A 24,532-nucleotide genomic window follows, 5' to 3' on the forward strand; every position below is an offset into this window, starting at 1 on the left:
TGATTTGCGTGATTTAGAATATTAGTACAAGTGCACGCACACACACAAAGAATGTCAGCTAGAATAGAATCAGTCATTTCTCTCATCTAACTACCTACCAACCCAAATATTAATGAAAACAAAATATTAAAATAATTCCACTTAGTATTTCTTTCTTCTCAATAGGCTGCCAAAACTATCTGCAGGTTTAAATACATAGAAGAGGTATGAGTTCATACTTTTAAATTGTTGAAGAACTAGAATGGAAAAAACCCCCCAACAGATGTTATATGTTTGTTCTGGTTCAATAATTTCAGGCTATATTTAAATTTCCTTCTCATCTGAACAAGTTCAGTAAGAGTCTTTTCTTAAAAAGCTTTGCTACAGAGTTCTAGATTCTTCAGGAAAAAAATAAGATGGGTTTAGCAAATTATACACACACGTTTCTGTTCTGTTCAAAGGCTTGGTTTAGTTAAAACCCATCTGGTGAAAAGTTAAAATACAACAATAACAGAGACCTTACCAACTATTTCCGCGTTTTTTAATTGTTTCTCAAATTTCATCCTGAAAATAATTATCAAGACCTCTCAGAGTAGGTAGGCTGTGGTGACTTATGTAGAGAAAATTTACTAACTAAAGAAGAAGGTGGTAAGCACATGAACAGAAGCATGTAACAGTGGATAAGCAGTTAATAATTTCTCATCACCAATTCTGAAGCCCCGTCATGTGCTGAAAATAATATCAGCACGTCAGGTGTCCCATTTCAGCTAGCCAAAGAAAAGCTAAGAGAAGAAATGCTTAGGATCCACTGAAACACCACTTCAAACAATGAGATACAGATCTATGGTTAAAAATCTGGCAGCAGACAATCCACCTTAGGCAACTATCACAATAAAACTAGGAGGATACAACAGACCATAAAGGATAGCAGTCACATACTTTGTGAACCCAAGTGGTGAGTAAAAATGTCTTCAAATTACACTACTTTTTCTCAACTCAAGATAATTAAAATCCCAATTTAATACATATGTATAAAAATCACAGTACAGAAAAAACTAGTACAAGAATACACCTCAATTTCTGTTCTAAGGGATATACCCACATTAATATCCACATGTTCTTCTTCTCTTGCCACCCCCTACTAAACTTTGAGAAATAAGACTCCTCTTAAAAATTTCTCTAATCCCAGTAGTCGTTTTAGCTGGATTTTAGGCAGTACTCCCTTTCCTCTCTCTTCTCCCCAGCCCCTATAATACAGATTAGTTAAGCAGATGCATTTTTTCCCAGTATTTCATCCAGAACATTAGCCCTTCCTTTTCTGGTGACTATTTAAACAATCTTAAAGGAGGCTAATAGAAGTGAAGTACTTATTTATTTATATAAGACAGTAGGAAAAAAAGACAGGTGTTTCATAATTAAATGTAATCTGTGATCTTGTTTAGGCTCTTGGATCAGGTAAAAAATGGTCATGAATGACATTATTGGGACAACTGGCAAAAATGTGAATATGAACTGTATGTTACGTATTAGATAACAGTCTAACAAATCTGAATTTGGTAATTATACTATTTTTTACATAATAGGAAACATATGTTAAAGTATTTTGGGGTTAATAGACATGCTATCTGCAAGTTACTCTTAAATGGTTCCTAAATAATATGTTAGGATGATAAAGCAAGTATGACTAAATGTTAACAAATGTTGAACTTGGTAAGATTATTGAAAATTTTAAATTTTTTCAAAACAGAGATTCAAAGATTTTCCCTTCTTTTTGGTTAGGAAATAATATTCTTAGAATCTTCTAGTCTCTAAGACCACTTATCTTCTTCAAAGTTTCTGTTGTTCTCTAAATGTAGGTAGTGCTGCCCAAGGTCCTGGCTTGACCCTTTTTCCCTACTCCGTTCCTAGGAAATGTTAGCCTTTCCTAAAGCTTGAACTCTAAAATAAAATAATAATAACATAAACAAAGAAACAAATAAATAAAAGATTCTTCGATCTCTTCTAGCCTTAACTTCTCTACCAAGCTGCAAGTCTGCAGCTAAAGCTGTACCCTGAGTATTTACTTCCACCTTGACTTTCCACTGGCTCTTCGACTCAAAACAAAATCTCACCACTATTTTCTCCTTCCCAAACCAACTATTTCACTAATACTTCCTAATGGTACCACCATTCCCTCAATTAGGTCTGACATGTTGGGAGTCAAATTTGACTGCTTCCCTATCATATCCAATCACGTTGGAGTCAAATTTGACTGCTTCCCTATCATATCCAATCAGCAGCAAAATTCTTTAATTCTAACCTTCTGATAACCATTCTTTCCTCATCTCCATTGCCTAATTCAGGCCTTCATTACCTTTCTAATATCTTTGATCTCTATCCCATCCACCATTTCTTCTCTGTTGTCTTCAAATGTTTTATGCACCAATCAAATTTAACCATCCTTATCACATATGCCCTGTACTTCCACAGTGGTTCACAGTATTTCCTCTAACTGGAAGGTGCCTTTTCCCTCGGTCCTTTCACTCTGCATGACCAAATTCTAAGCAATCATTGGTTTCCCAATTTGTGGCCACCACTTAATTGTCTCTGACATGGGAATTCTTTCCTAATAGAGAATAGTTTGTTAGCCTTCCATTCCTTAAGCAAATTCACAGCTCTTTGAGGTTTTCTGAAAATCATGGGCAACAAAGACAAAACAGAAGTAAAGCAGATCAATTTCAAAACTTTTCTTACCTCTTTTTCTTTTTCCTTTAGAATTAAGTGGTGGGGCAATAAAACTCCACAAGGTAGGGATTTTGAAAGTAATTGGCTCTAAACCTCGAAGTCAAACATTCCTGATTAATAGGATGACAGCTTTATTATTTCTAGTGATTGGCAAGACTGTTTCCCTGGGGGCCCATCTCCTTTCAGAAAGTAAGCTCAAGCCTGTCTGTTGAAACACCCACCTGGCTGTCCAGGTGGAATATAAAGAAAGAAGATTTTCTAGCTAGCTTTGTATTTAGAGTAACTATCCTACAGAAATGGAGTACAATAGGTCTGTCACCATCTTTTCCTATTCATTCTAGTTAGATAAATATTGCCTCAAATTACATTAGCTTTTGTGGCAGGCTTGTCACTTGCTAACCAATTACTAAAAAATGCAGCCAACTAGTATCTAGGTACTTTTTACTCTACCTATTCAACTGAAGTTTCAACCTCCCTGAATTTACATACACATTCTTTCACTTTCTCAACTGCTGCACATACTTTAGACTGTTAAATTCACAAATGCTATCATCCAGTAATAGCTATGACTTCCTGCTTTAACGTCATCTGAACATTTTATAAGCATGTTCTTAGGTTTTCATCTAAATCTGAGATCCAGTCCTAAAAAGATGACAGGCCATTAAAAACTTTTCCTCTAATTTTTAGCATCTCTGATTATCCTCTACTAGATACCCTTAACTGAAATTAGTCAAAATATAATCAGATAATAAATTATGTAAGTACTAGGTACAAATTATTAGGAAATATATTTGGTGTGGTTACATAACAGTTTGGGCTTATATCCTCAAGGTACTTAGAGTATAATTATTAGGAGAGAACATTTAACCAGTAACAATCTCTAACAAGTAACCCACCATGGTGATTCTTTAAAATTATGTAGTTCAGATCCACTATGCAGAAACATATAGATGAACCTCAAACATAATACTGGGTAAAAGAGGACAGACACAAAATACATAAGTGTATGATTCCACTTACTGCAAGTTAAGATAGAGGAGGGAAATAATAGGAAGGGGGCACAAAGGGGTCATGAAGAGCTTATACCACTGTATCTTGATCTGGGTGCTAGTCACGCAGATGTGTTCAGTTTGAGCTGTACATTTATGAATGGTGGACTTTTCTGATACAAAATATACTTCAATAAAAAGATTTTTAAAAAGTCATTAGCACCGAGCATTCAAAAACTAGATTATCCAAATTCTGAAACCTGAGTTTTTACCATCTTGGGTTAACAAGTGGGTGTTAATGATGTATCCAAGCTTCCTGGAGTATGAGTGAAACAAAACAAATTGTGTCATAGGAGTAGTTTAGTTCTGATTTACTCCTAACTTCAAAAATGAAATCTCACAATGACAGGAAATATTGGATGCCTTTTCTAACACAAAATACTTGAGGTTATTTAACAAGAACATTTTAATGCAACAATTGTGAAACTAGATGTAAATAGATGTAAGTAATCACTATAAAGACTTAATTTGACTGAAATCATCAAGTATCCAGAAAAAGACATATAAACTTACTCAGACATTCATTTTAAGTTAATAATTCATGTGTACTACTTTTCTTATTCATTTCTCTTTAAATATTGGTGCTATCATGAGGAAGGACAAGCTGACTCAAGGGGATGGTGCACCTAGCAACTGTTACTCTCATTTGTTAACTACATTTAAGTATTTTCTTCATAGAGGCAGAAACACTTTTAAGTGTTTATCAATAAGGATAAATCCTTACAAGCTACGTGATTTCTTCCTTTAGTCTACCTGAGGTAAAGTTTCTTCGCTCTAGTACGCCTTTACCTTACTGACCTGATATTTACAAGAGGGTAAAGTTGTTTGCTATAAATTCTTACCCTTAGCTTTTACAGACAAAGGACTCCCAATGAGAGCCTGCTCCCCAGTGATCATCAGGATAGGTTTCTAAACTAACTCTGTCGATTTAACAAAGTAATGCCAATAATGATTAAGTCTGGAAAGCTGTTTTTTAAAGAAGAAAAAACAGGAAGTCAAATTTTCAAGTTACTATTCTGAAATGCCAATAGGCTAGGCTATCACTAAAAATTGGCACAGGGCTTAAAAGCTTTCTGGAGAGTAAGATAATCTCCAGAAAGCTACATTATTCATTTTAATAAACAGTCAATGCAAATAATCTGGGCTCCCTGTATTATTTTAGCTATCAGTATCTATTATTCTTATATTTGGTGATGATTTCAGCTGACTGATTCCCTGATGACTCTGCAAATGACAAATGCGGAAGACAGAAAATGATGGCACCTACAGGAAAAGGGAAAGGAAGGCTTGACAGGAGCTTTGACTTTAGTATAATAACTGAATAAAACATTGGGTACCAATGGAAAGAGAGAATATCTAAATATAGGCAGAAGCAGACTGAGGGAAAGCTTCTCAACTTGCTAACTCTAATTTAAATAGTGGAGAAAACAAAGGGGCCATTAGAGAGCTCTAAGTCAATGTGAGGAAGGTATATTAGTTACTTATATTTTGATTAAAAGTAGTCTGCTGAAAGAATTCTGGGAAAAAAAGATACCAGTCTTTCAAGTAAGGCAAAAACCAAGAATCTTCAGCTATCTAGGGCAGGTTTAATAAAAATTGGCACAGGGCTTAAAAGCTGCCCCTACTGAAAATGATTTCTAAGATTTCATAAACAGGAGCCTGAAATATGGTATATATCCACATTGATAGGCAAATTTATATACCTCTTAAGTAGATAATGTAAGGAATTTATAGTCCCTTAAATCTCTGAATGGTTCTATTTAATAGAATCATCCTTGAAAAATACTGATAATTGCCAAATTATTAATAATATTAAAAAAATCTTAAATTTATAATAGTCAAAAATGAACAAGGCAGCTTGGTGAGATATTTTTCAAAGCTTAACACACATTAATCTTCAAACCCTGTCTGTGAAGAAAAAGAATAAACAGTCCCACAATACTTTATTAGCTCATAACCTATTAAAAAGTTTGCAGATACCTGCCAACTGAAGTTGTAGATGGTTAGAACTAAAAAGGCCAGCCACTACTGCTATTCTCAACTGAAAATTAATTAAGCTAGTTGAAAAGCTAAAAGGAAGCCACTAGTCAGTTTCTACTGCGTTGGGCTTGTCACCTTGGTACCAACATGCCAACTTACAGTGAAGAATGGCTGATATAGAATATAAGTTCTGATTATATTTTGGCACTAACACACTATAGACAAGTATCCAAGTATCTGTTAAAATTCTTTGGTTCTGGACAAGAGGCTCCAAGGAGAAGAGAAAATATTTTCAACCCATGAGAAACTATAGATAAAGCAGCTTGCCCGATTTCTGATACCTTAAACGTTTCTGGTATCTAAAAAAAGAAAACAGATAAGGAGTATTTAGCTGTAACAAATGATGAGCAGGCAACTTCCACGGCTGCTTTATAATGAAAAGAAATCTTTTAATTAGATCCAAATTATAAAAAATAAAGCTCAAAACTTTCTACATTGTTTTGATGAAAATAATAGGTATTATTCATATTGATGTCATGGTAGCTCATGAAAGTTAGCTATTTGAAATAAATTACCATATATCTAAAAACTATTTTATAACATTTCTAAAGAGTGCTATTTTTCCTTTTTATAAGGGAAAAGTATAAAGTACACCCCAAAGTACTCACCCTGGCTACATCTGGTAAGCCATTTGAATGATTAAAACTTCATGCTTGTTTCATGCCACAATTTACATTTATGTCTCAATTTATATTGCTACAGCTATACAATTTAAAAATTGAATTTATAAACATAGCACTATACATTTTAAAACTTCTTGTTCTACAAGTAACCATTTAAAAACATTTTTAAGTTAAGTAAGGAACATATCACCAAAAAGACAGTTTGTTAGAAAATTTCTTGAGTGATACAGTAAATCAAGCCTAAGAATTAAAACACTGTTATCATTTCTGAGCAATGTAGACCATGTCTTCACATGACATGTACATGCACATAGCAATACGCTATTCTAATGAAAGAGATGCAGTTGAGTCCAGGAGTGTTATCCAAAATATGCCAAAGGACACAAATGCGCTGCCAGGCAGAGTTAAAAGAATCTAACAAAGCTTTGTGTAAGTTTTAAAAACATTGTTTGCACTCAACTTCTATTAATTAGACACAGAATGATGGAGTGCTAATAATATTCAGCAAAATAAATGAACAGAGCATATACTACTTAAAATGTGTATTAAGCAGAAAGATAAACCAAAGTATCTGTTGCCATACATGAACTCCAAGACTTCAGTCTATATTTTAAAAAATTAAAAATAAAATTTATACAACATTTCTGTGAGAAAACAAACTGTTTTAGGGGTTTATAAAACAGTAATGCAGATCTGGTGAATTCTAGCAAACAAGCCTAAGGTTAAATTTTCTTGCCAAGAATTAAACAATGACTACTACTTTGATACCTTAGTCTTTTCCCTCCTTCAATTTCTTAATATGAAATAACATTTTGCTTTGAGTCACTACGGCTTTTACAGAGAAATCATATAAAATGGCACAAAATTAAAATAACTGTAGGTAGTTTATTTTATAAAATATGTTTTTACATTAAATACACATGGGTAAGGGGATATTTCATGTAATAAAATCCAATAGAAAAAGTCCTTCAAAAAATACACTTTTAAGTGCAGTAAAAAGGAAAGTATGTCTATATTCTATTTAAAATATAGTTTGTCCTTTTGGTTTATTTTGCTGCTTTGTCCCATGCTAGATACCATGTGATTTTCCCCCCTCCTAAAATAATAAAGATCAGTTTTAATGATGAGAAACCATTACAGTGCAAAGCAGTTCATGCATACACTTTTGCATGTATGCATTCCATATGAAAGTATTCATACCTATCCCAGAGGTTCTTTGATTCCTGAATCGTGTTCAAATGGAACGCTTGGAAGAAAGCAGTTGAAGGATTCCTGTGAGATCCAAGAATCAAATGGAAAAGCAGTTGAGAAAGTACAGTAAAATCACTACTTTTCAAAAAAAGATGGAAAACTAATGAGAACCTACTGTATGGCACAGGGAACTCTACTCAATGCTCTGTGGTGACCTAAACGGGAAGGAAATCCAAAAAAGAGGGGATATATGTACACGTATAGCTGATTCACTTTGCTGTACAGTAGAAACTAACACAACATTGTAAAGCAACTATACTCCAATAAAAATTAAAAAAATAAAACAAACTCATTTCCCAAAAAATTAAAAAAAGACTTTAGATTTCTAATACAATGCAACTGCTTTAATAAAAAGAAAAAAAAACCCACATAAGCTTGATTAAAAACATTTCGAAAGAAATTTAAAAACTGGACAAAATCCAGCAGACCCTAACAACAATTCAGGATCACAGTTCTAAAAAAAAAGGCGTATTGTGACCACCTAGAGGGGTGGGATGGGGAGGGTGGGAGGGAGGCAGATGCAAGAGGGAAGAGATATGGGAACATATTGTATGTGTATAACTGATTCACTTTGTTATAAAGCAGAAGCTAACACACCATTGTAAGGCAATTATACTTCAATAAAGATGTTTAAAAAAAAAAAAAAAGGCGTAATACAGATAAAATGAAATACTAACTAGCACCCAGTTGTGTGTGTGTATATACATTTACATACATACGAATGTGACCAGTTCATAGCCTAAATCAACAACTACTCTGTATCAATGCCTTTATAAATTTAACAAAGCTGTTCTCAGGTACAGTATTCATGTAAAATTAGTTAAACAATAGCTTCATGATATGAAAATTCTTCATAGGACCTATTTGACAGGATTTGATGGTGACCAATGAGTCCTTTTCTGGGTTGGACTTGACACAATTTCCACCTTCAGAATTCATTTATTTATGGGTGGTTTCTCTGGGTTAAGGCAAAAAATGGCGCTGCAATTGCAGGGCCGCCTTCTAACTTCTTGCATTTGTACAGTGCCCCTCTAAGGGGTAAGAGCTTATACACCATTACCACCATCCATTTCTACTCTTCCCTGGAGACACATTCCCTAGGGCTATAACTATAGACTCTTAATGGGGCAAGCTCTCAGCATGCTGGTTTCACCTCACATCTCAGAAGTTCTCAGGAGACTAACCTTTTGACAAATCTGCTCTCTAACAGTTCTGTCTCCACCTCAGCATATTTCCATGGTCTCCGCCACTCCCAACCCATACAATAGGGAGTCAACAAAAACTTGCCACATCACTTCTAAAATTCCTGACTGGTGCTGTAGCAGAATAACAGTAGCAAGCTAAGAATATAAATGCTTATTATATACCACTATATATAGCACTATTCTAAGTGCTTTACATTTATTAACTCAATACTACAACAGCCCTAAGAACTAGGTGCTATTATTATTCCCATCTCACAGATAAGGAAACTGGGTCAGACAGAAGTAACTTGCCCAATGTCACAGAGCTAGTTAAGTGGCAATCTGGTCCCAGGGTTTATGCTCTTAAACCACTATGCTAAGCATATAACAGAGTTAAATTTTAACCTCTCTAGGTCTGTCTCCATCAGTTAAATGGTGATATTACCATCTAGCCTTGCAGGGTAATAGGTAACTAGTGCTCCTGGCATTTAGTCAATGCTCAATAAATGACAGTTATTATCTTTATCGTCAAAATGAGGTTCAGATACAACATGGCAATTCTGAGACCCTAACTAGTGCCTTAGGAGAGTCTGCAGTATTATTAGTACAATAAGAAAACTATTTCCAACTTCAACTGGAATAGCAATCAAGTATCAATGATCATCAAATAAAATACTCACTCAATAGAATTCCATGATTTCAAAACTCATAGGACATCAAGACATATATTATCAGGACTTCCCTGGTGGCGCAGTGGTTAAGAATCCGCCTGCCAATGCAGGGGACACGGGATCGAGCCCTGGTCCGGGAAGATCCCACATGCTGCGGAGCAACTAAGCCCGTGCGCCACAACTACTGAGCCTGCGCTCTAGAGCCCACGAGCCACAACTACTGAGCCCGAGTTCAACTACTGAAGCCCACGCGCCTAGAGACCATGCTCAGCAACAAGAGAAGACACTGCAATGAGAAGGCCATGCACCGCAATGAAGAGTAGCCCCGGCTCGCCACTAGACAAAGCCCGCGCACAGCAATGAAGACACAACACAGCCAAAAATAAATAAATAAATAAAATTTTAAGAAGACATACATTAATCTACTGAATTGTAAAAAAAAAATATTTTCTAGAAGGCACTTTAAATTTTAACCAGTAGGGTATCTTTTAGACGATCCAAATCTGGGAAAGGCAGATAGACACTAGATGCCAGTATGTCACCAAAGCAACTGTTTGATTAATTAGGAGTCTTCAGTGTGTGTACTTCTTTTTGCTTCCCCTACTTCAACTCCTTTCTGTTCTTTTAACTGTTTCTCTACTTTTCTCCTGACTAGGTCTAAGGCAATTAAAGGCACTGATTGGACCTACTAATATCAAGAAAGAATTAAGAGGTTGCTAACTATGGTTTATTTAACAGCTTGTATCCTTTCAAGATATATTTGCCAGGCCCCTTTTTTTCACTGTACTTAGAAAATCAGTCTGCCGAATTAAATGAAAGCCAACTAAACCAACTGAAAACTCAATTTGGCTTTTTTACCAGGCTCACCCAAGACCATATGGGAATAAGTCTGCTATTCACACAGGTCTGTTTGGAGACTTTGGGTTTAAAATAAACAGAGTGACACAAAGAGGAAGATAGTAAATACAAGAAAATAACAAAGAGTAAACTTGGAAGTTATTCTGCAAGTCTACAATTTAAAATTCATTAAAGAACATTTACAATATATTTTTAAGGGAGATATTCTTTAGAAGAACTTCAGATCCCCTGATTTTGGAAAAATATATACATATATATTTAATTTGAATCAAATTCAAATGCCAAATAAATTGGTTTTAAATAAAGTCACATGACTTTAGTTATGAAACTCCAGAATTTTTACAGCATAGATACTAATAACGAAATGTTTCTCATAGGTCAAATGTAGAAGTGAAAAGAGAACATATCTGCAGTTAGTCGTGTATCTTGGGGGTGAGAAAAATAACTGTGAAATAAAACACAGTACTATAAACGGACTTAAAGTCTTTAGAACATGTCAACAAATACACTTAGGTTGCAAAAGCTGGCAGTTAACAATTCCTTTTTACATATATATTCAAAATGAATAAGCCATATGGAGTTATACAATCTATGTAGTATAAAAAATTTTAAATACTTGAGATTCCAAGGATAAACATTTAGATAGTCTTATTATAAAATATGAAATTTTTCGTTTCTGGAATACTTAAGCTGGGATGTTATCCATAAACTGATTTTTCGCAAATAGCAACAATTAGTCTCAAAACATTGATTAGCAGCACAGATTAAAGGAGTCACGTCTGTGAAACCTAGTTGATCAAGAACTTCAAAAGAGCCATCTGTAAATACTGAAGGGCCTGATCATCAAAGACTTCTCTGTTTTGGAATGGCATAAAATTGAGGAAATTAAGAGTTCATGGAAAACACTGTTAATGGGGATAATTTCAAGTTTACAGTCTATGAAATCTGAAGGCACCAAGAGGCAAATGATATTAAAAATGTGTTAGAAATATTGAATTTTATGCAGCTTTGGTCACAAATTCTCTTCTGCTCAAGAAATAAAATTTAAAATTTGAAACAGTTCTCTAACAACATATTTGATGTCAATGAAAGCTACTAAACTAAAGCCAATCAAGCACTTCTTAGGAAGACTCACCTAAAACACTGTTTTCCTATTTGTAGAAAATTTTCAAACCCAACGAACAAAATACTTCTTTTCTCTCTGACTTTATATACTGAACAGTCTGTCATGATAATCACCAAATACATGAAAGTAGTACATGAGAAAGTAACTTAAATGTGACATATGTCTACCTGCTAAACTAAGATACTATCTGTGTAGGGTAACTAACTATAATAGCGAGGAAAAACATACGTATATATTCTACCTCAAAACTAAGCTAAAAAACTGTTGAAGCTTAAGGAATGAGGTACATGAGCCCTCCCTCAGCAAATACCTCCTCCTTCTCTTATGTCAAAACTCAACTTCAGAAATCTCTAAATAGAAACCAGGGAAATACAGTAAGCCGAGGAATAAGGGCCATCTCCAACATTATCATCTACGGATTTTAAATGATTTAAAAAATATCCTTTAGGTAAAGGGTTACAACACAACAGATCAGGGCAACAGAAGCTTTTCCTGCATCCTATCTTACAGTCAGGAAAGTAATAAAACAAAACTAACTCCGGGAATATCCAAGAGCACTGGCTTTGGAGTCAGAAGGCCTGAATCTGACCTTAGGCCTTGTGTGACTTAATAGCTGTGTGACTCAAATCCTCAGCGCCTCAGTTTCCTTAATCCATAAAAAAGGGGAGAAAAACACTCATTACAGTTACTGAAAAGATAAAATGAGATTATGTATACATACGGTCTGAAACAATTAAGCCTGGTCTGTGTTTAACATAGGGTTATGATTTCCAAATATGCTGTATAAAGATCAACTTTTGGTACAGTATCTTAACATATACCAAATATTTCATCATTATTAAGGTACTACTGAGGCAAACAGAACACTTAAGGCAAACAGAATTCATAAACTTAGAGCCAGGTATACCAAGCTATTTAGTACATTCCATTGGAGAATTCCACCTCTGGGATTCAGAGCTCCCCCAGGATTTCCTTATACACAACTGTACCACAAGATTTTAATTAAAAATACAATAATCACTAAAAAGCGTATTGAAACGGTTCCAAGATACATACTACTTTAACAATAAAAAGCTTCAAGAAACACCTTAACAGCAACCATAGACTTAAATGATAAAAATTTCCATTTCTCTCCGTGACATTTAAACCCTTCACTCTGATCACTGTCAAATTAATCACATCATGTTCCAAATCTGACATATTCTCACTCTTCCATATTGTTACACAAAACTGCCTTCTCCTTCTACTTGGAAAATCATCTGCTTCTCTCATCAGTGACCTAATCTGAATGACTCTTAAGATTCAACTCTAGAGTTAGCTTCAGAAGAAAGCAAAAGTAATAATGGGTTGCTCCTGAGGACAGAAATTGGGTGGCTGGAGGACAGAGGTAGCAGAATGGCTTTCAATTTATATTCATATATTTTGAATTTTGAACTGTATAAATGTATTGCCTATGCAGAGAGTAAGTTAATTTTAAACAGAAATCAGTCTAATTACTTCCTCCCCACACAAATCTGACCTGATGTCCTAAATTGCTCCCATTAATAACTTAAATTTACTCCATCACAGCCTGTAACGTATATCAAAGTATGCAACTTCAAATCGTAATTATTTTCATATAGCCGGAGATCTTGGAGGGAAGGATAGTTTTATTTCTGTATCCCAGTACTTACTACTCAGAAACCACAAAGAAAGCTGAATGATTCACATATTGCCACTTGAAATGTTTTCCTGGGCATTCAACCTACTTAAGGAGTATTTGCAAACTTCATTTTTTGTCACACAATAGTCTGGGGGCAGGAAAAGGGTTTGACCAAGAGAAAGGTTTAAGTTGGCAGCTCTCTCATGAGACATGTCTGTGTATGGACTCATACTCAGGGAATCTTAAAATCTGACCAAAGGCTCAAATTCTAATTTTACCAATGAGGAAAACCAAAAAAGTTAAATGACTTGACCAAAGAAATCAGCTAAATGGTGGAAGAGCCAGGATTAGAACACAATTTGCTGTACCACTTAACTACATCACGAGTTTTCTGGCCTGAAACAATGTCTCCTTTTCTGTGATTATATCCATGCCATCCAATTACATTTTTGGATCAAAACTAAACACTCTTGGTATGGTTTCTAGCATGTCAAGAGTTGATCTGGGAAAACAGTGTAGACACTGAAACATTGATGTTTCTGTGATGTATGTTTGCCATACATACTGCTTTAGGTTATGCATGATTGTTCACAAATCACTTGCATACCTCATTTAATCCTCTCAAACTCTCCAAGGTAGGTATTATCCCCATTTTTCATATGGGAAAACAAGGCTTAGAGGGCTAAATAACTAGCTCAAGGTCAAATGTCTCAAGTATGAGGCACAGTTGAATTTCAGCCCAGGCATGCCTGACTCCACTGTCTATAATGGTTACTCATATGATATGCTATAGTACATAATTAAACACCCTATTGATTTACTTGATCAGGAGCCCCCTCTCCTTTTTTTGCTTTTGTTTTGTTTTCAAAAGTTAGGTAGACCATATAACATGGATTTGTTTTGGTTTAACTTACAAAACCTGTTAGTAAAACTGAATTCTAATTCTACTTAAGAAATTAGTCGGCCTTAAACTTTGTTTTGGGTATCTTTCATGCACAGATTAAACAATTTACTTGTGTAATAATGAAGATGGATAGCCTAAACCTTTACAAAGAACATTTAAAACACACCAGCATTATTTATAATAATTGACACATTAATCGTAGTTTCTCTTCTATACGTCAATACTCTTTAGTCAAATTATAGTGAGAGCTTATAGGAAAGGAGGCTTTAAGTAATTTAACATTCAGACTTCACTTATTTGTCTTGCCTACTCTGATGAGTATAAGTTATCAAGACATTTACTAATCGTCTATGTCCGAGGTGAACACTATTAAAATTATTAACTCAATCATCTACAGAATTTTCACGTAACTGTCCATATATAAATGTACAACTTAAAGAATGTGAGTTCATTCTTTTTAACAAAGGGTAGCTTGAGTACAAAGATATAAAACTAAATACTTTAATCTGATTTGGGGCTTTAAATTTGAGAGATAAGCAATCTAGAGTAGCATATATGAAATTGAACTCACCTGATTTAAAAGCAGAAATTATGCACATACTTTTTAGAGGTAAAGCAGATAATCAATATACCTTTAATATTACCAGCCAAGTTTGAAGTGTATACATTATATTATGAAAGTCACCTAATGATGTATAGGAATGATACAAATTGGTTACTGTTCCTAAATCTTTATGGAGGAGTCCCAATTTTTACCCTAAGCAATGCCAGATTAAGAATATAACAAATATTGAGTAATCTCAATCTGGTATGTTCAAGAATTGCTGTGGGAGGGCTTCCCTGGTGGCGCAGTGGTTGGGAGTCCACCTGCCAATGCAGGGGACGCGGGTTCGAGCCCTGGTCTGGGAGGATTGCACATGCCGCGGAGCAGCTGGGCGCGTGCGCCACAGCTGCTGAGGCTGCGCTCTGGAGCCCTCAGGCCACAGCTACTGAGTCCGTGTGTCGCAACTGCTGAGGCCCGCTCACCTGGAGCCCGTGTTCCGCGACGGGACAGGCCACTGCGGTGCACCGTGGTGAGGAGTGGCCTCTGCTCGCAGCAGCTGGAGAGGGCCCCAGCGCAGCAACGAAGACCCAATGCAGCCAAAAACAACCAACAGAATTGCTGTGGGAAAGGCCTAAATTATACCAATGATTCAGGCATGCATATTCTTTGTGATGCGGTAATTTGTGTTACACCATTTAAAAGAACAGCTTCAAATCACAAGTCTACTGGTTTAGTATAAAGAAAAAGCAAACTTAAAGGATTTATTCCAATTCAGGAAATTCGCTACACAGACCCCTTAAATACTGTCATCAATTAAGATTTATTAAAAATCTGCTCTTCCCATTAATAAAAAATTACTTAGAAACATCATGGTTCAGGCTACATTTAACCAGACATACCTGTTTCTGTAAAGCCTCTCTTGTATTTCGAGAGTAATGCAATTAAGAAATAAACGGTATCTGTTTGGAAGAGGAAATACATACTGGTCTAAAACAATTATTAAAAGAAGGAATTAGACCACTATTCCTCACTAGTAACACGTGTTCCTATTCCTTCTGAGACCATATTTCATGTCATTTCACTACCTTTACTTCTGTGTTGGTTACCTGCCATTACTCCCTACTCCCACAACCCCCCAGCTTCTACCATTTCGGGAGAGAAAAGTCAAGATCCTTTTACACTCCCCTATCAACCATTCCTCAGGGAAGAGATTCACTGGTTTCTTTACCATCTGATTGGTGGGGCTGCTCTTTGTTACTAGAGGACTCTATAGAGCATGACTGCTTCCAACCTCCTTCAGTGCTGAGAAAGACTAAACTCTATTCTAAATTACCAAGTACCAGATCCATAAATCCAGTATCATGTTTTATCATTTCCAAATTAGTGCTATCAGAATTCTCAAAGAACAAATAGATTGGTATTACATTTATTCTCATAAAGAAGAAGGCATATATCCCACTACCAATACTGTGAAAAAACAAAAATGACTTCTCATAAAGGCAGTTTAGTTCAAGATACATACCCTCCAGCCCTTACAAGAAAAAGACAGTATTAATAAATTAGTTACTTGGAGTGTGTCTTATCCACACACATAAAAACCCTTATATTTTCTAAAAAGTTAACCAATGTTCAGCCTATACAATTTAGTTCACACAAAATTTTAAACAAAGGTGTATCACTGTGAATAAAAAAGGCCATGCTCCCACTTATACAACTCTTGGTTTTAGGAATTTCAGGCTCTTTTGGATCATCGGCCTTTCTGGAAATCTATGATAATTTCCTTAACTTAGAGCCAGGTTTATGACTAAAGCATATCAACATGGCACTCTGATGAATGCATCAGTATCATTTTTATACTAAATAATGATGTCACTCATACACAGGAGATACTACACTTTGATTACAAAATCCTTACTAACTTAGATAGGCCTAAGATGGTACCTGGCGTGTGATTTAAGCATCAACTGTAAAGCCGCAAGACAAAATTACCTCCACACTTCAATACTGATAAAGAACCATAAGCTCCCAAAGAAATACAGATTCAAGTTAAGGAGCTTTCATTTTTAAAGACTAAATGCAGTAAGACTTCTTCAGAGTTCTAAGAAGTTCCCTATAGATTTTTGAAACAAAGTAAGAGTGACAGTTCTGCCTCCTGATACACATTTACATAATCCTCTCTTAAACGTCAAGTTAAAAGAAAAAAAACTCCATTAAAAGAAGTGTGTATATATGTATATCTCATACATATGTCTATATAGATATATATAAAGTGTACAAGCACAATCTATATTTATAGCACATACCATGACACACCACTTAACACTCACAATTTATAATATTTTATCAGCAATCATTAGCAAACTACACAAATAAAACTATTAACAAGATATAAAGATATCTGCCACTAGAGGATCCTTACAATCAGGTTTTCAACAGTCTTTTGGTTGCAGTTGACAGTCCACAATTGCAGCCATTCATAAGAGTTCCTGGCATGTGGCCTACAGAATTCACATTGGTCAGCTATCTATGGAAAATGATCTGTACCGTGTTCCTTTTCCAAAAGGGCCAGTAATATTTTGCACCTCCCCCTATTTACCAAATAGGAGTCTGTTAAGCGTGTAGGTAGTTTAAACAAATTTTGTAACGTTCACTGTAAAAGTGTCTATGCATTTTTTAATGAACTATATCTTCAACCATTATTATATCCTCCAGTTTACACAAAATCAATTTGAAGAATCTCAACAACTGACCATAAACTAGAATGATATATAAACTTCATGCTAATTAATACCATATGGTCAATTGGCAATGTTAACTCAGAAATTTAACACTTTAATTATTTTGTATACACAACCATCAGCCCTTTTAAAGGTATGATAGTATATAAGGTCTGATTCTTTAAAATAAATGGTCTCAGAATGAGCCAATACAGATCCTTGTATTAAGTGACGGAAACAAAATCACAAGATAGAGTGCTTAATATATCAACTTAAACCACCCGATCTTTTTGTTAATCTTCCATTTTCCTTCCTTTTCTCAACAAAATAGACTGTGTTTACTAATGTCTTAATGGTTTTTTAAAAGGCAAACATCTTTTTTTACAAATATTTTCTAAGGATCTGAAATTTGTCAGCCTATTAATAATTACTCAAGACCTCTCACTCCAATATGCTTTATTTTACATCTGAATGACTGCAAATAAAATTGTATGAAGATTTTAATTTAAGAAGGCAACCTAAAATCACATTAAAATCATGATTTTGTTAGTACTATCTCCTCAAAAGTAGTCATCCCAGTAATTTAAACATACGCCTGGAAAAACTGTTACTTAATTTCAAGAATACAACTTTAAAAATGCCCTCTCTTTTACAAAGGCTTTCCATTAAAAAACAAATTTAAAAAGACCCCAAAATGATTTCTACTTAATGGATTTATTCCTTCACCAGGTGTGTTGGTCCAGTGACAAAAACAGTCAAATGTGTAAGACTACAACTTGGAAACTGGCATGTTAAATTAGAAACCAATGAAAAAGTTATAACAAAAATTAGAAATGCACATTTGATAAGCAATGAAGATTTTAAAAGACTGGGTGGGGGAGGGAAGCGCCACATTTAAAATAGGACTATACACACATGAAAACCCCTGCACTGGATTAACTGTTACAATTGATAAGAACACTGATACAGTAGTATCTGTAGTTCAAATAGTCACAAATTTGGAAATGAGATTCTTGAAATTCAACTCTTTTAATAAAGTAAGAGAATAAATGCATCTTTGAGGTCATACCCTAAAGAATACATCCCAGAGTTTCCATTTATCAACAGATCTCTCTGCTTCATACCATATCGTCACCAAAAAGTTCTGGGGAATGTAATTACAAATGCTGTAAACTGAGAGGTGTGAAGAGGAGAGAAAACACATCCTTCATTCATAGGTGTGCATGTGTTTTTGGGGTAGTGAGGGGTTGAGAAAACCAGTCATCATTTCTTGAAGAGATACAGTGTGAACAGAAACAGAGAGGTAGTAAGCAAATGGTTATTTACGAACCCATCACAAAAAACTGGCTTCTGGCAGCTAGAAACGGGAAGATGCCTGTTGACTATTACCATGTTGACTATTACCAAAGGTGAACAAATAAACTCAAGTGGCATTTCAGGTGTGCCCCTACGTGTGAGAAGTGAAATATGGCAGAAAATGTAAAGAGGGATTTTTGAGTGGCTTGTGGAATCAGTGTCTTTACTTGGTAGTCCCATCCATATAAAATTTCTCCATGACTAGCTAGCTGAGCTCACTCATGGACACGTGGTACTCTCTAAGAGTTCTCAAATGGAAGAAAGACTCCCCACAAACAAGTCACCTACAAAAAAAAGATGAACTTTGAATTACAAAAGGCAAAGAAGATGAATTTCAGTGAGCATTTTTCAAACCAACAGAAGTATATAACAAAAATACAAGGCTAATTCGAAATGAAAAAGAAAAGAATGTGAAGGAACTCAGAAGAAAATAGGAAGAAAAAGCTTTAACAGCTCTCATTGTAGTCTACATACCAATTATTCAAGAAATCTATAAAAATAGTTCTGCTCTTTCAACACATCTAAAATTAACCTCTCTCAAAACAAAAACCTCAGAAAATAAATTTCTAACGGTAAAGTACCTGAAACTTTCTCTGTAATTTTTAAATGTAATATCTGGTAATAAGTCAGTTTTTAAACATTTGTATTATACACACTACATCAAATTTTCATGTGACATTTCCTCAAAACCACTTAAAATCCTCATTAAACCATAACCAAACATCAACTGTACTGGAACTGGTATAGCAATACACCAATTTTCCCTTAAACTATTTAAAAGCATCCCCCCTAAATACAGGGAGCCAATTGTTAACATTTATACTTTTACTATAAAATTACTCTAATTTCAAGAACTACAGCTTTCACTACTGTCAAGAGTCTCCTACCTCCCTTGCCTGTAGTAAAAAGATTGATGGAAGATAAGAACATCTTTCCAATACACTTTTTCCTTTAAAAAAAAAAAAAAAAAAGCATCTTAAAGAAGTCACTGGGACGCCTCCTGACCTATCCTCTTTTACTAAAGGGCTGAAGAAGATACGATCTTCAAAGCCGGATCTGACATTTCACCATTATCTCTCCAGCCTTTCCAGATACACTGGAGGAGATACCTTACGTGGTTCTTTCTCTACTAGAGGGCTTTCTGGTTTTCCAGAATGGGAAATGTTTAATTTTATCTCTCAGTCTCAAAACTCACACTGACAAAACACTCTGCCATTAAGTGTTCAAGTGTGATTGATATCTAATAAAGGGACAACCCTACACGGCATAACCTACTAGCCACCACTTCTAAATTGAGAGGATTAAACTAAAATCCGCCCTTTTGAATCAACGATGTTGCATTCCTATCCAATTTAGTGCTTCTAAACAACTGTGACGCCAATTCTCTCCTTACACATCTTTTTTAACATCAGTAATCTAAAATTAATGTCTTTTCAAGAACCGATGAATCAATTTTACTAAACACAAACTAACTTTTATATTTAGAAACATTAAGGGCCTCAAATTGAGAAAAGAATCTCCCACAGTTGCATCCTAAACTACAATGTCCGGTCAAGCATTCCCATCAAATATTTCAAATAAAATTTCCATACCTGTCTTCATCACCATCAACAGGAATAGCTATGCTGAATACAGAGGTGGAGAGACTGTTCATAGGTGTTAACTGAAGGGGGTTTGCCAGGGCATCTGCAACAGGAGGCTTCACAACAGGCTTAGTTTCAGCAATGAGAGAAAGTGGTGGTTGAGGTAGGGGTTCGGATTTTCTTCTAGTATCGTCAACTTGCCCGACTAAAGGCTGGGTCTGAGTCTGAAACTGGCTTAGGTCAGACTGCGGTAGACTCGTCGGTGCACTGGCCGTGCCTGGCGCTAAGGGCAGCCCCACGTGCTGGATGATGCTGCCGCTCCTGCTGACCGGAGGATGGCTGCTCAGCTGCTGCGCCTGGGCCAAGGGCGCGGGTACATTTGGCATAGTAACAGAAGTGGTAGACACACTAGGCACGCTGGGAGCGGGCGCGGCTGCAGGCACGTTCGGAACTCCGGGCACCACGGCGTGAGGGCCGCCGGGCACTGCCGATGGCGTGCCGCTGCCGCCCATCTGCGGCGGAGGCGCGGGCTGCGGCTGCCCGGCCCCGGCGGGAACCAGGCCCGACTGCGCCGCGCCTCCCACGGCAGCCGGGGGCACTCCGGCCGGCTGACCGGGGGCGGCCGGTCCGCCCTGCGCGAGGCCCGGCCCCGGGGCCACGGCTTCGCCAGGCAGGGAGGCCGCGCCCATAATCTGCGCGCCCGTGGAGGAGGCGTTCTGGCCGGGGCCCGCTCCGGCGCCCGCGGACGAGGGCTGCGCCGGGCTGGGCGGCTGCAGGCCGGCCATGTGCGGCTGCAGGTACTCACTCTGGCCGGCGGGCTGGACGGGCAGCAGATGGCCCGGCGGAATCTGAGCCTGGGGATACGCGAACTGCTGGGGCGGCGGTGCGGCAGAAGCGCCCACGGCCGGGCCGGGCTGCGGAGGCAGGGCCAGGCCGGGCTGCGCCAGGGTTACATTCGTCAGCGGCAGGCCCTGTCCGTTGGGCCCCGGGGGGACGGAGCCAGGCGCGGCGCCCTGGGGCTGGCTGGGCGGCGGGGCTGCCATCATCTGCGGCGGCCCGGCCGCGGCTCCCGGGAACGGCGGCAGCGGAGCCGAGCTCGGAGCCACAGCCCCACCTACGGGCGGCGGCTGCGGCTGCCCAACGCCAAAACTCTGCGGCGGGGCCGGGGCGGGCTGGCTCATTTTCTCCGACGGGGGTAGCTGTGACACAGCAGTCAAGGAACTGTCAGTTCCCGAGTCGGGTCCGTGCGCCCCCGGCATGGAGGCCACAACCACCACCACGGACCCTCCGGTGGCGCCCAGGCCGCTGTCCCGATCCGCAGTCTGATCAAAAGTATTGCTGTGCCTAATGCAATCCCCGGACCGCGTCAGGACGCTGCTGTCGGAATCCCGCTCATAGTATTCCATGCACGTCCATCGGCCGCGTCTATACGGCTCCCCGCTGCCGTGGTCCAGCTTGATCACGCGGAAACGGGAACTACAAGTGGTGGGGGGCTGCGAGGGGGCGGCAGTCCCTGGCCCGGCGGAGGGGCCCGCTACCGGGGGGGCTCCGGGGGCCCCCGGGGAGGGGGCCGAGGTGGCGGCCGCCGCTAGGGTACTGGCCAGCGCCCCAGCCACGCTGCGGGCCGAAGCGGCTCCTCCTCCGTTGGCGGGAGTGGCCGCCGCGGCCGCCAGCTGTCCGTCCAGGACGAGGTTGGGGGAGACGGTACCGGGAGTCTCCGCATCCCCAACATTGTTGAGCGTCTCTTCGGAGGAGCTGCGCTCGCAGACCTCCTCGGGGCCGTAATCCGTGGCCCGAGAAACGTCGAATATCTCGGAGGAGACGTCCTCTGTGCGTGACTCGTCCGGATCGTCCAGGCTCTCGGTGTCCTCGGTGATGCTAGTGGCCACCTGGGCCGTGGTGACACTGGTGATCTGGAAGCAGCTCTTCTTCTTGGCCGGCATCTTGGACATGGTGAGGAAGGCTGGAGGGCAGAGAGGCACGCCGGCTCCTCTGCGATCTTGCCGGAAACCAGGAAGGGCAGAGCAGGGCCCCCAAAGACAAAGTCCGCGTCCGCGCTGGGGTCTGAGGCCCGCCGCTGTAAGAGTCACGGGTTGATCCGTGTGTCGACCGCTCCGCGAGACATCCTCCTCCCGTTTCCTTCTCCGTGTCGGTCTCTTCAGCTCTGCCCCCGTCTCACTCGCGCGGCGGCTCCTCCTTCCTTCTCGCCTCCCGCAGTCGCGGCACCTCAATTCAATCCCCCCAGTGGCGGCGAAAGCGCGATCCCAGGGGCGGGCCGGCTGCTTCCTCCTCGCGTCTCCAGGCCGCCGTGGTCAGTCCAGCTCGGCGCTCCGCGCGGTCAGCAGGCCTAGGCTGGGGGGTGGGAGTGGGAGGGCGAAAGGGAGGAGGCGGCGGCGGCGGCGTGAGGGGCGGTGCTGTCCCGCTCCTCGAGCCAGTGCCGGCGTCAGCTCCGGGCTCTCGGACGCCGAGAGGGAAAAAGGAGGAGTGGCGAGTCCGGAGCCAGGGATTCCTGATTCAGCCGGGAGCCGCGGGCGGGCGGCGGAGCTTCGGTGCGGCCGGGCGGCCCTCCCTCCCCGGCTCTAGCCGGAGCTCAGCCCCAGGGACATGTCGACTGTCTCTGGCGGAAACCCGCTCCGGGGGAGGGGAAAGCCGGCTCGGTCCTCCCCTTACAGGGGGAGCCACCCCCGCGGGCGGGCGGCGGCGGCGGTCTCGGCCTCCCCTCGCGGCTCTTGAGAGAATGAGGGGCGGCGGCCGGCGGGCCGGCAAGCGGCGGCGCTCTGGCTGTGTGAGGTAGCGGCGGTAGCTTCTTCGGCTCCTCCTCGGTGCGACCGGTTCGCAGGCTCTGGAGAAACTGAAATTCAAACTGCTGAAGCGGCGGCTGCAGCTCCCTCCCCTCAGCCAAGATGGGGCTGAAATGGCCGCGCCAGGGATGCTGGGAGGAGCAGCAGCCCCGCTACCGCCGCCGCTGCCGACTAAAATGCCGCCGCTGCCGCAGCCACCGCCAGCGCCGCAGCCGCCGCCGTTCCGTGACGCACCGGCGTCGTGACGTCACCGCCCCGCCCCCTCCGGTTTCCTGCGGAGTTTCGCGTGGAGGCTGGGGGGGCGATGGGCGGGGCTAAAGGTTAAAAAAGGGGAGCGGTTTTTTTTTTTAATTTAAAAATTTTTTAAATTTAAATTTTGCGCTATAGGTCTTTAAGAGTTGAAGAACTCAAGACTCTTAAATTCCAAGCCTAGAAAAACTTACAGCCGCGCCAATCGAATGGTTTTATATCGGTTTATTCCGAGACACTGGAAGACTGGAGGTCATGTGCTTGCTGTGTCTAATGTTTAGCAAAATCTTAGTGAAACAAGGCGATAGGAATGGGGGTTGGGGGGGTTTAGCTAGGATAAGGAGGGAGACGGCTGGAGGAACCGAATCACTTAAAAAAGTCTTTCCTGATAATAAATGTTATCCACTATAGTCAGAGGAGTGAAACGTTGAGAGAAATGGGGATGAGTAACCAAGAATAGCAAGCCAGATTGAGTCAGAAAAAGGATCTTATAGCCAGAAATTCTGTCTCCAACAATGGCATCAGGAGATGGTTTCTTGCCCAGGGTGAGGTCAGTTTAAAAAAAGATTGGAGGTTACCAACATATTCCTAATTTTCCTGAGTTTGTTGTGATTCCAGCATCGAAGAGTTCATTTAAACATCTTGAGATTGTTTTTACTTTCAGCATGAAATCAGCTTATGGACTCCATGAATGTAGAACCTACTGCGTTAAATAGTTGTAGCTCTTTCTTTTGTTTATTCTAAAACTCCTAGTTGGAGCCAGAGTGTTAGATGTTTTGGATTGGGCCATGAACAATCAGAACAAGTTAGAAAGCACCCTTTCCTGTCCAGAAAGCAGCTATGAAAGTACTGGAGAATTTATCATTTAGTTGCCTTCTGGTGAAAGAAAATGGTAAGGCCATTCTTTTAAACAGTTAAAAAAAAAAAGAGGAAGGCGGTTCTTGAACTTTGACATACTAATACATCATTTAGGTAAAATCTAAAATGTCTTGATGGAATTCAAAATTTCATATCTATTACAGCTTTAGCTGTCATACCATGATGACTGACATAAATCAGTTAATCACTGTACTCAGTTCTCTAATCTTTGAAGAATAGAAATACTTTTTATCCCAAAGGATGTTTTGGTAATTAAAATTTACAGAGAATTTTTTAGGTCCTTAGTTGTAAATAATATACAGAGATTTGTTGTTTAACTTTAGTAGAACCCATGTCCTCCATACCCAAGTGA

The 24,532-nt window shown here is 39.5% G+C and overlaps 1 protein-coding gene across 5 annotated transcripts in view; it reads right to left on the bottom strand.

Annotated features, from left to right (window-relative positions):
* Nucleotides 1-23,217, bottom strand: part of TSC22D2 (TSC22 domain family member 2) — a 49,757-nt gene extending 26,540 nt beyond the window's left edge. For 3 of the 5 annotated variants that reach the window (XM_059920109.1, XM_059920112.1, XM_059920111.1), the window contains exons 1-2: nucleotides 20,261-23,217; nucleotides 7,616-7,687 (exon numbers count right to left, since the gene is read on the bottom strand). In XM_059920109.1, coding sequence (XP_059776092.1) covers nucleotides 7,616-7,687; nucleotides 20,261-22,203 — 2,015 coding nt within the window. In that variant the 5' untranslated portion in view covers nucleotides 22,204-23,217. The remainder of the gene's footprint in view (nucleotides 1-7,615; nucleotides 7,688-20,260) is intronic. The other 2 variants (XM_059920110.1, XM_059920113.1) reach the window with 1 other exon arrangement.
* Nucleotides 23,218-24,532: the final 1,315 nt, after the last annotated feature.

Source organism: Balaenoptera ricei, chromosome 4, assembly GCF_028023285.1.
Source record: "Balaenoptera ricei isolate mBalRic1 chromosome 4, mBalRic1.hap2, whole genome shotgun sequence".
In the NCBI taxonomy this organism is placed as follows: domain Eukaryota; kingdom Metazoa; phylum Chordata; class Mammalia; order Artiodactyla; family Balaenopteridae; genus Balaenoptera; species Balaenoptera ricei.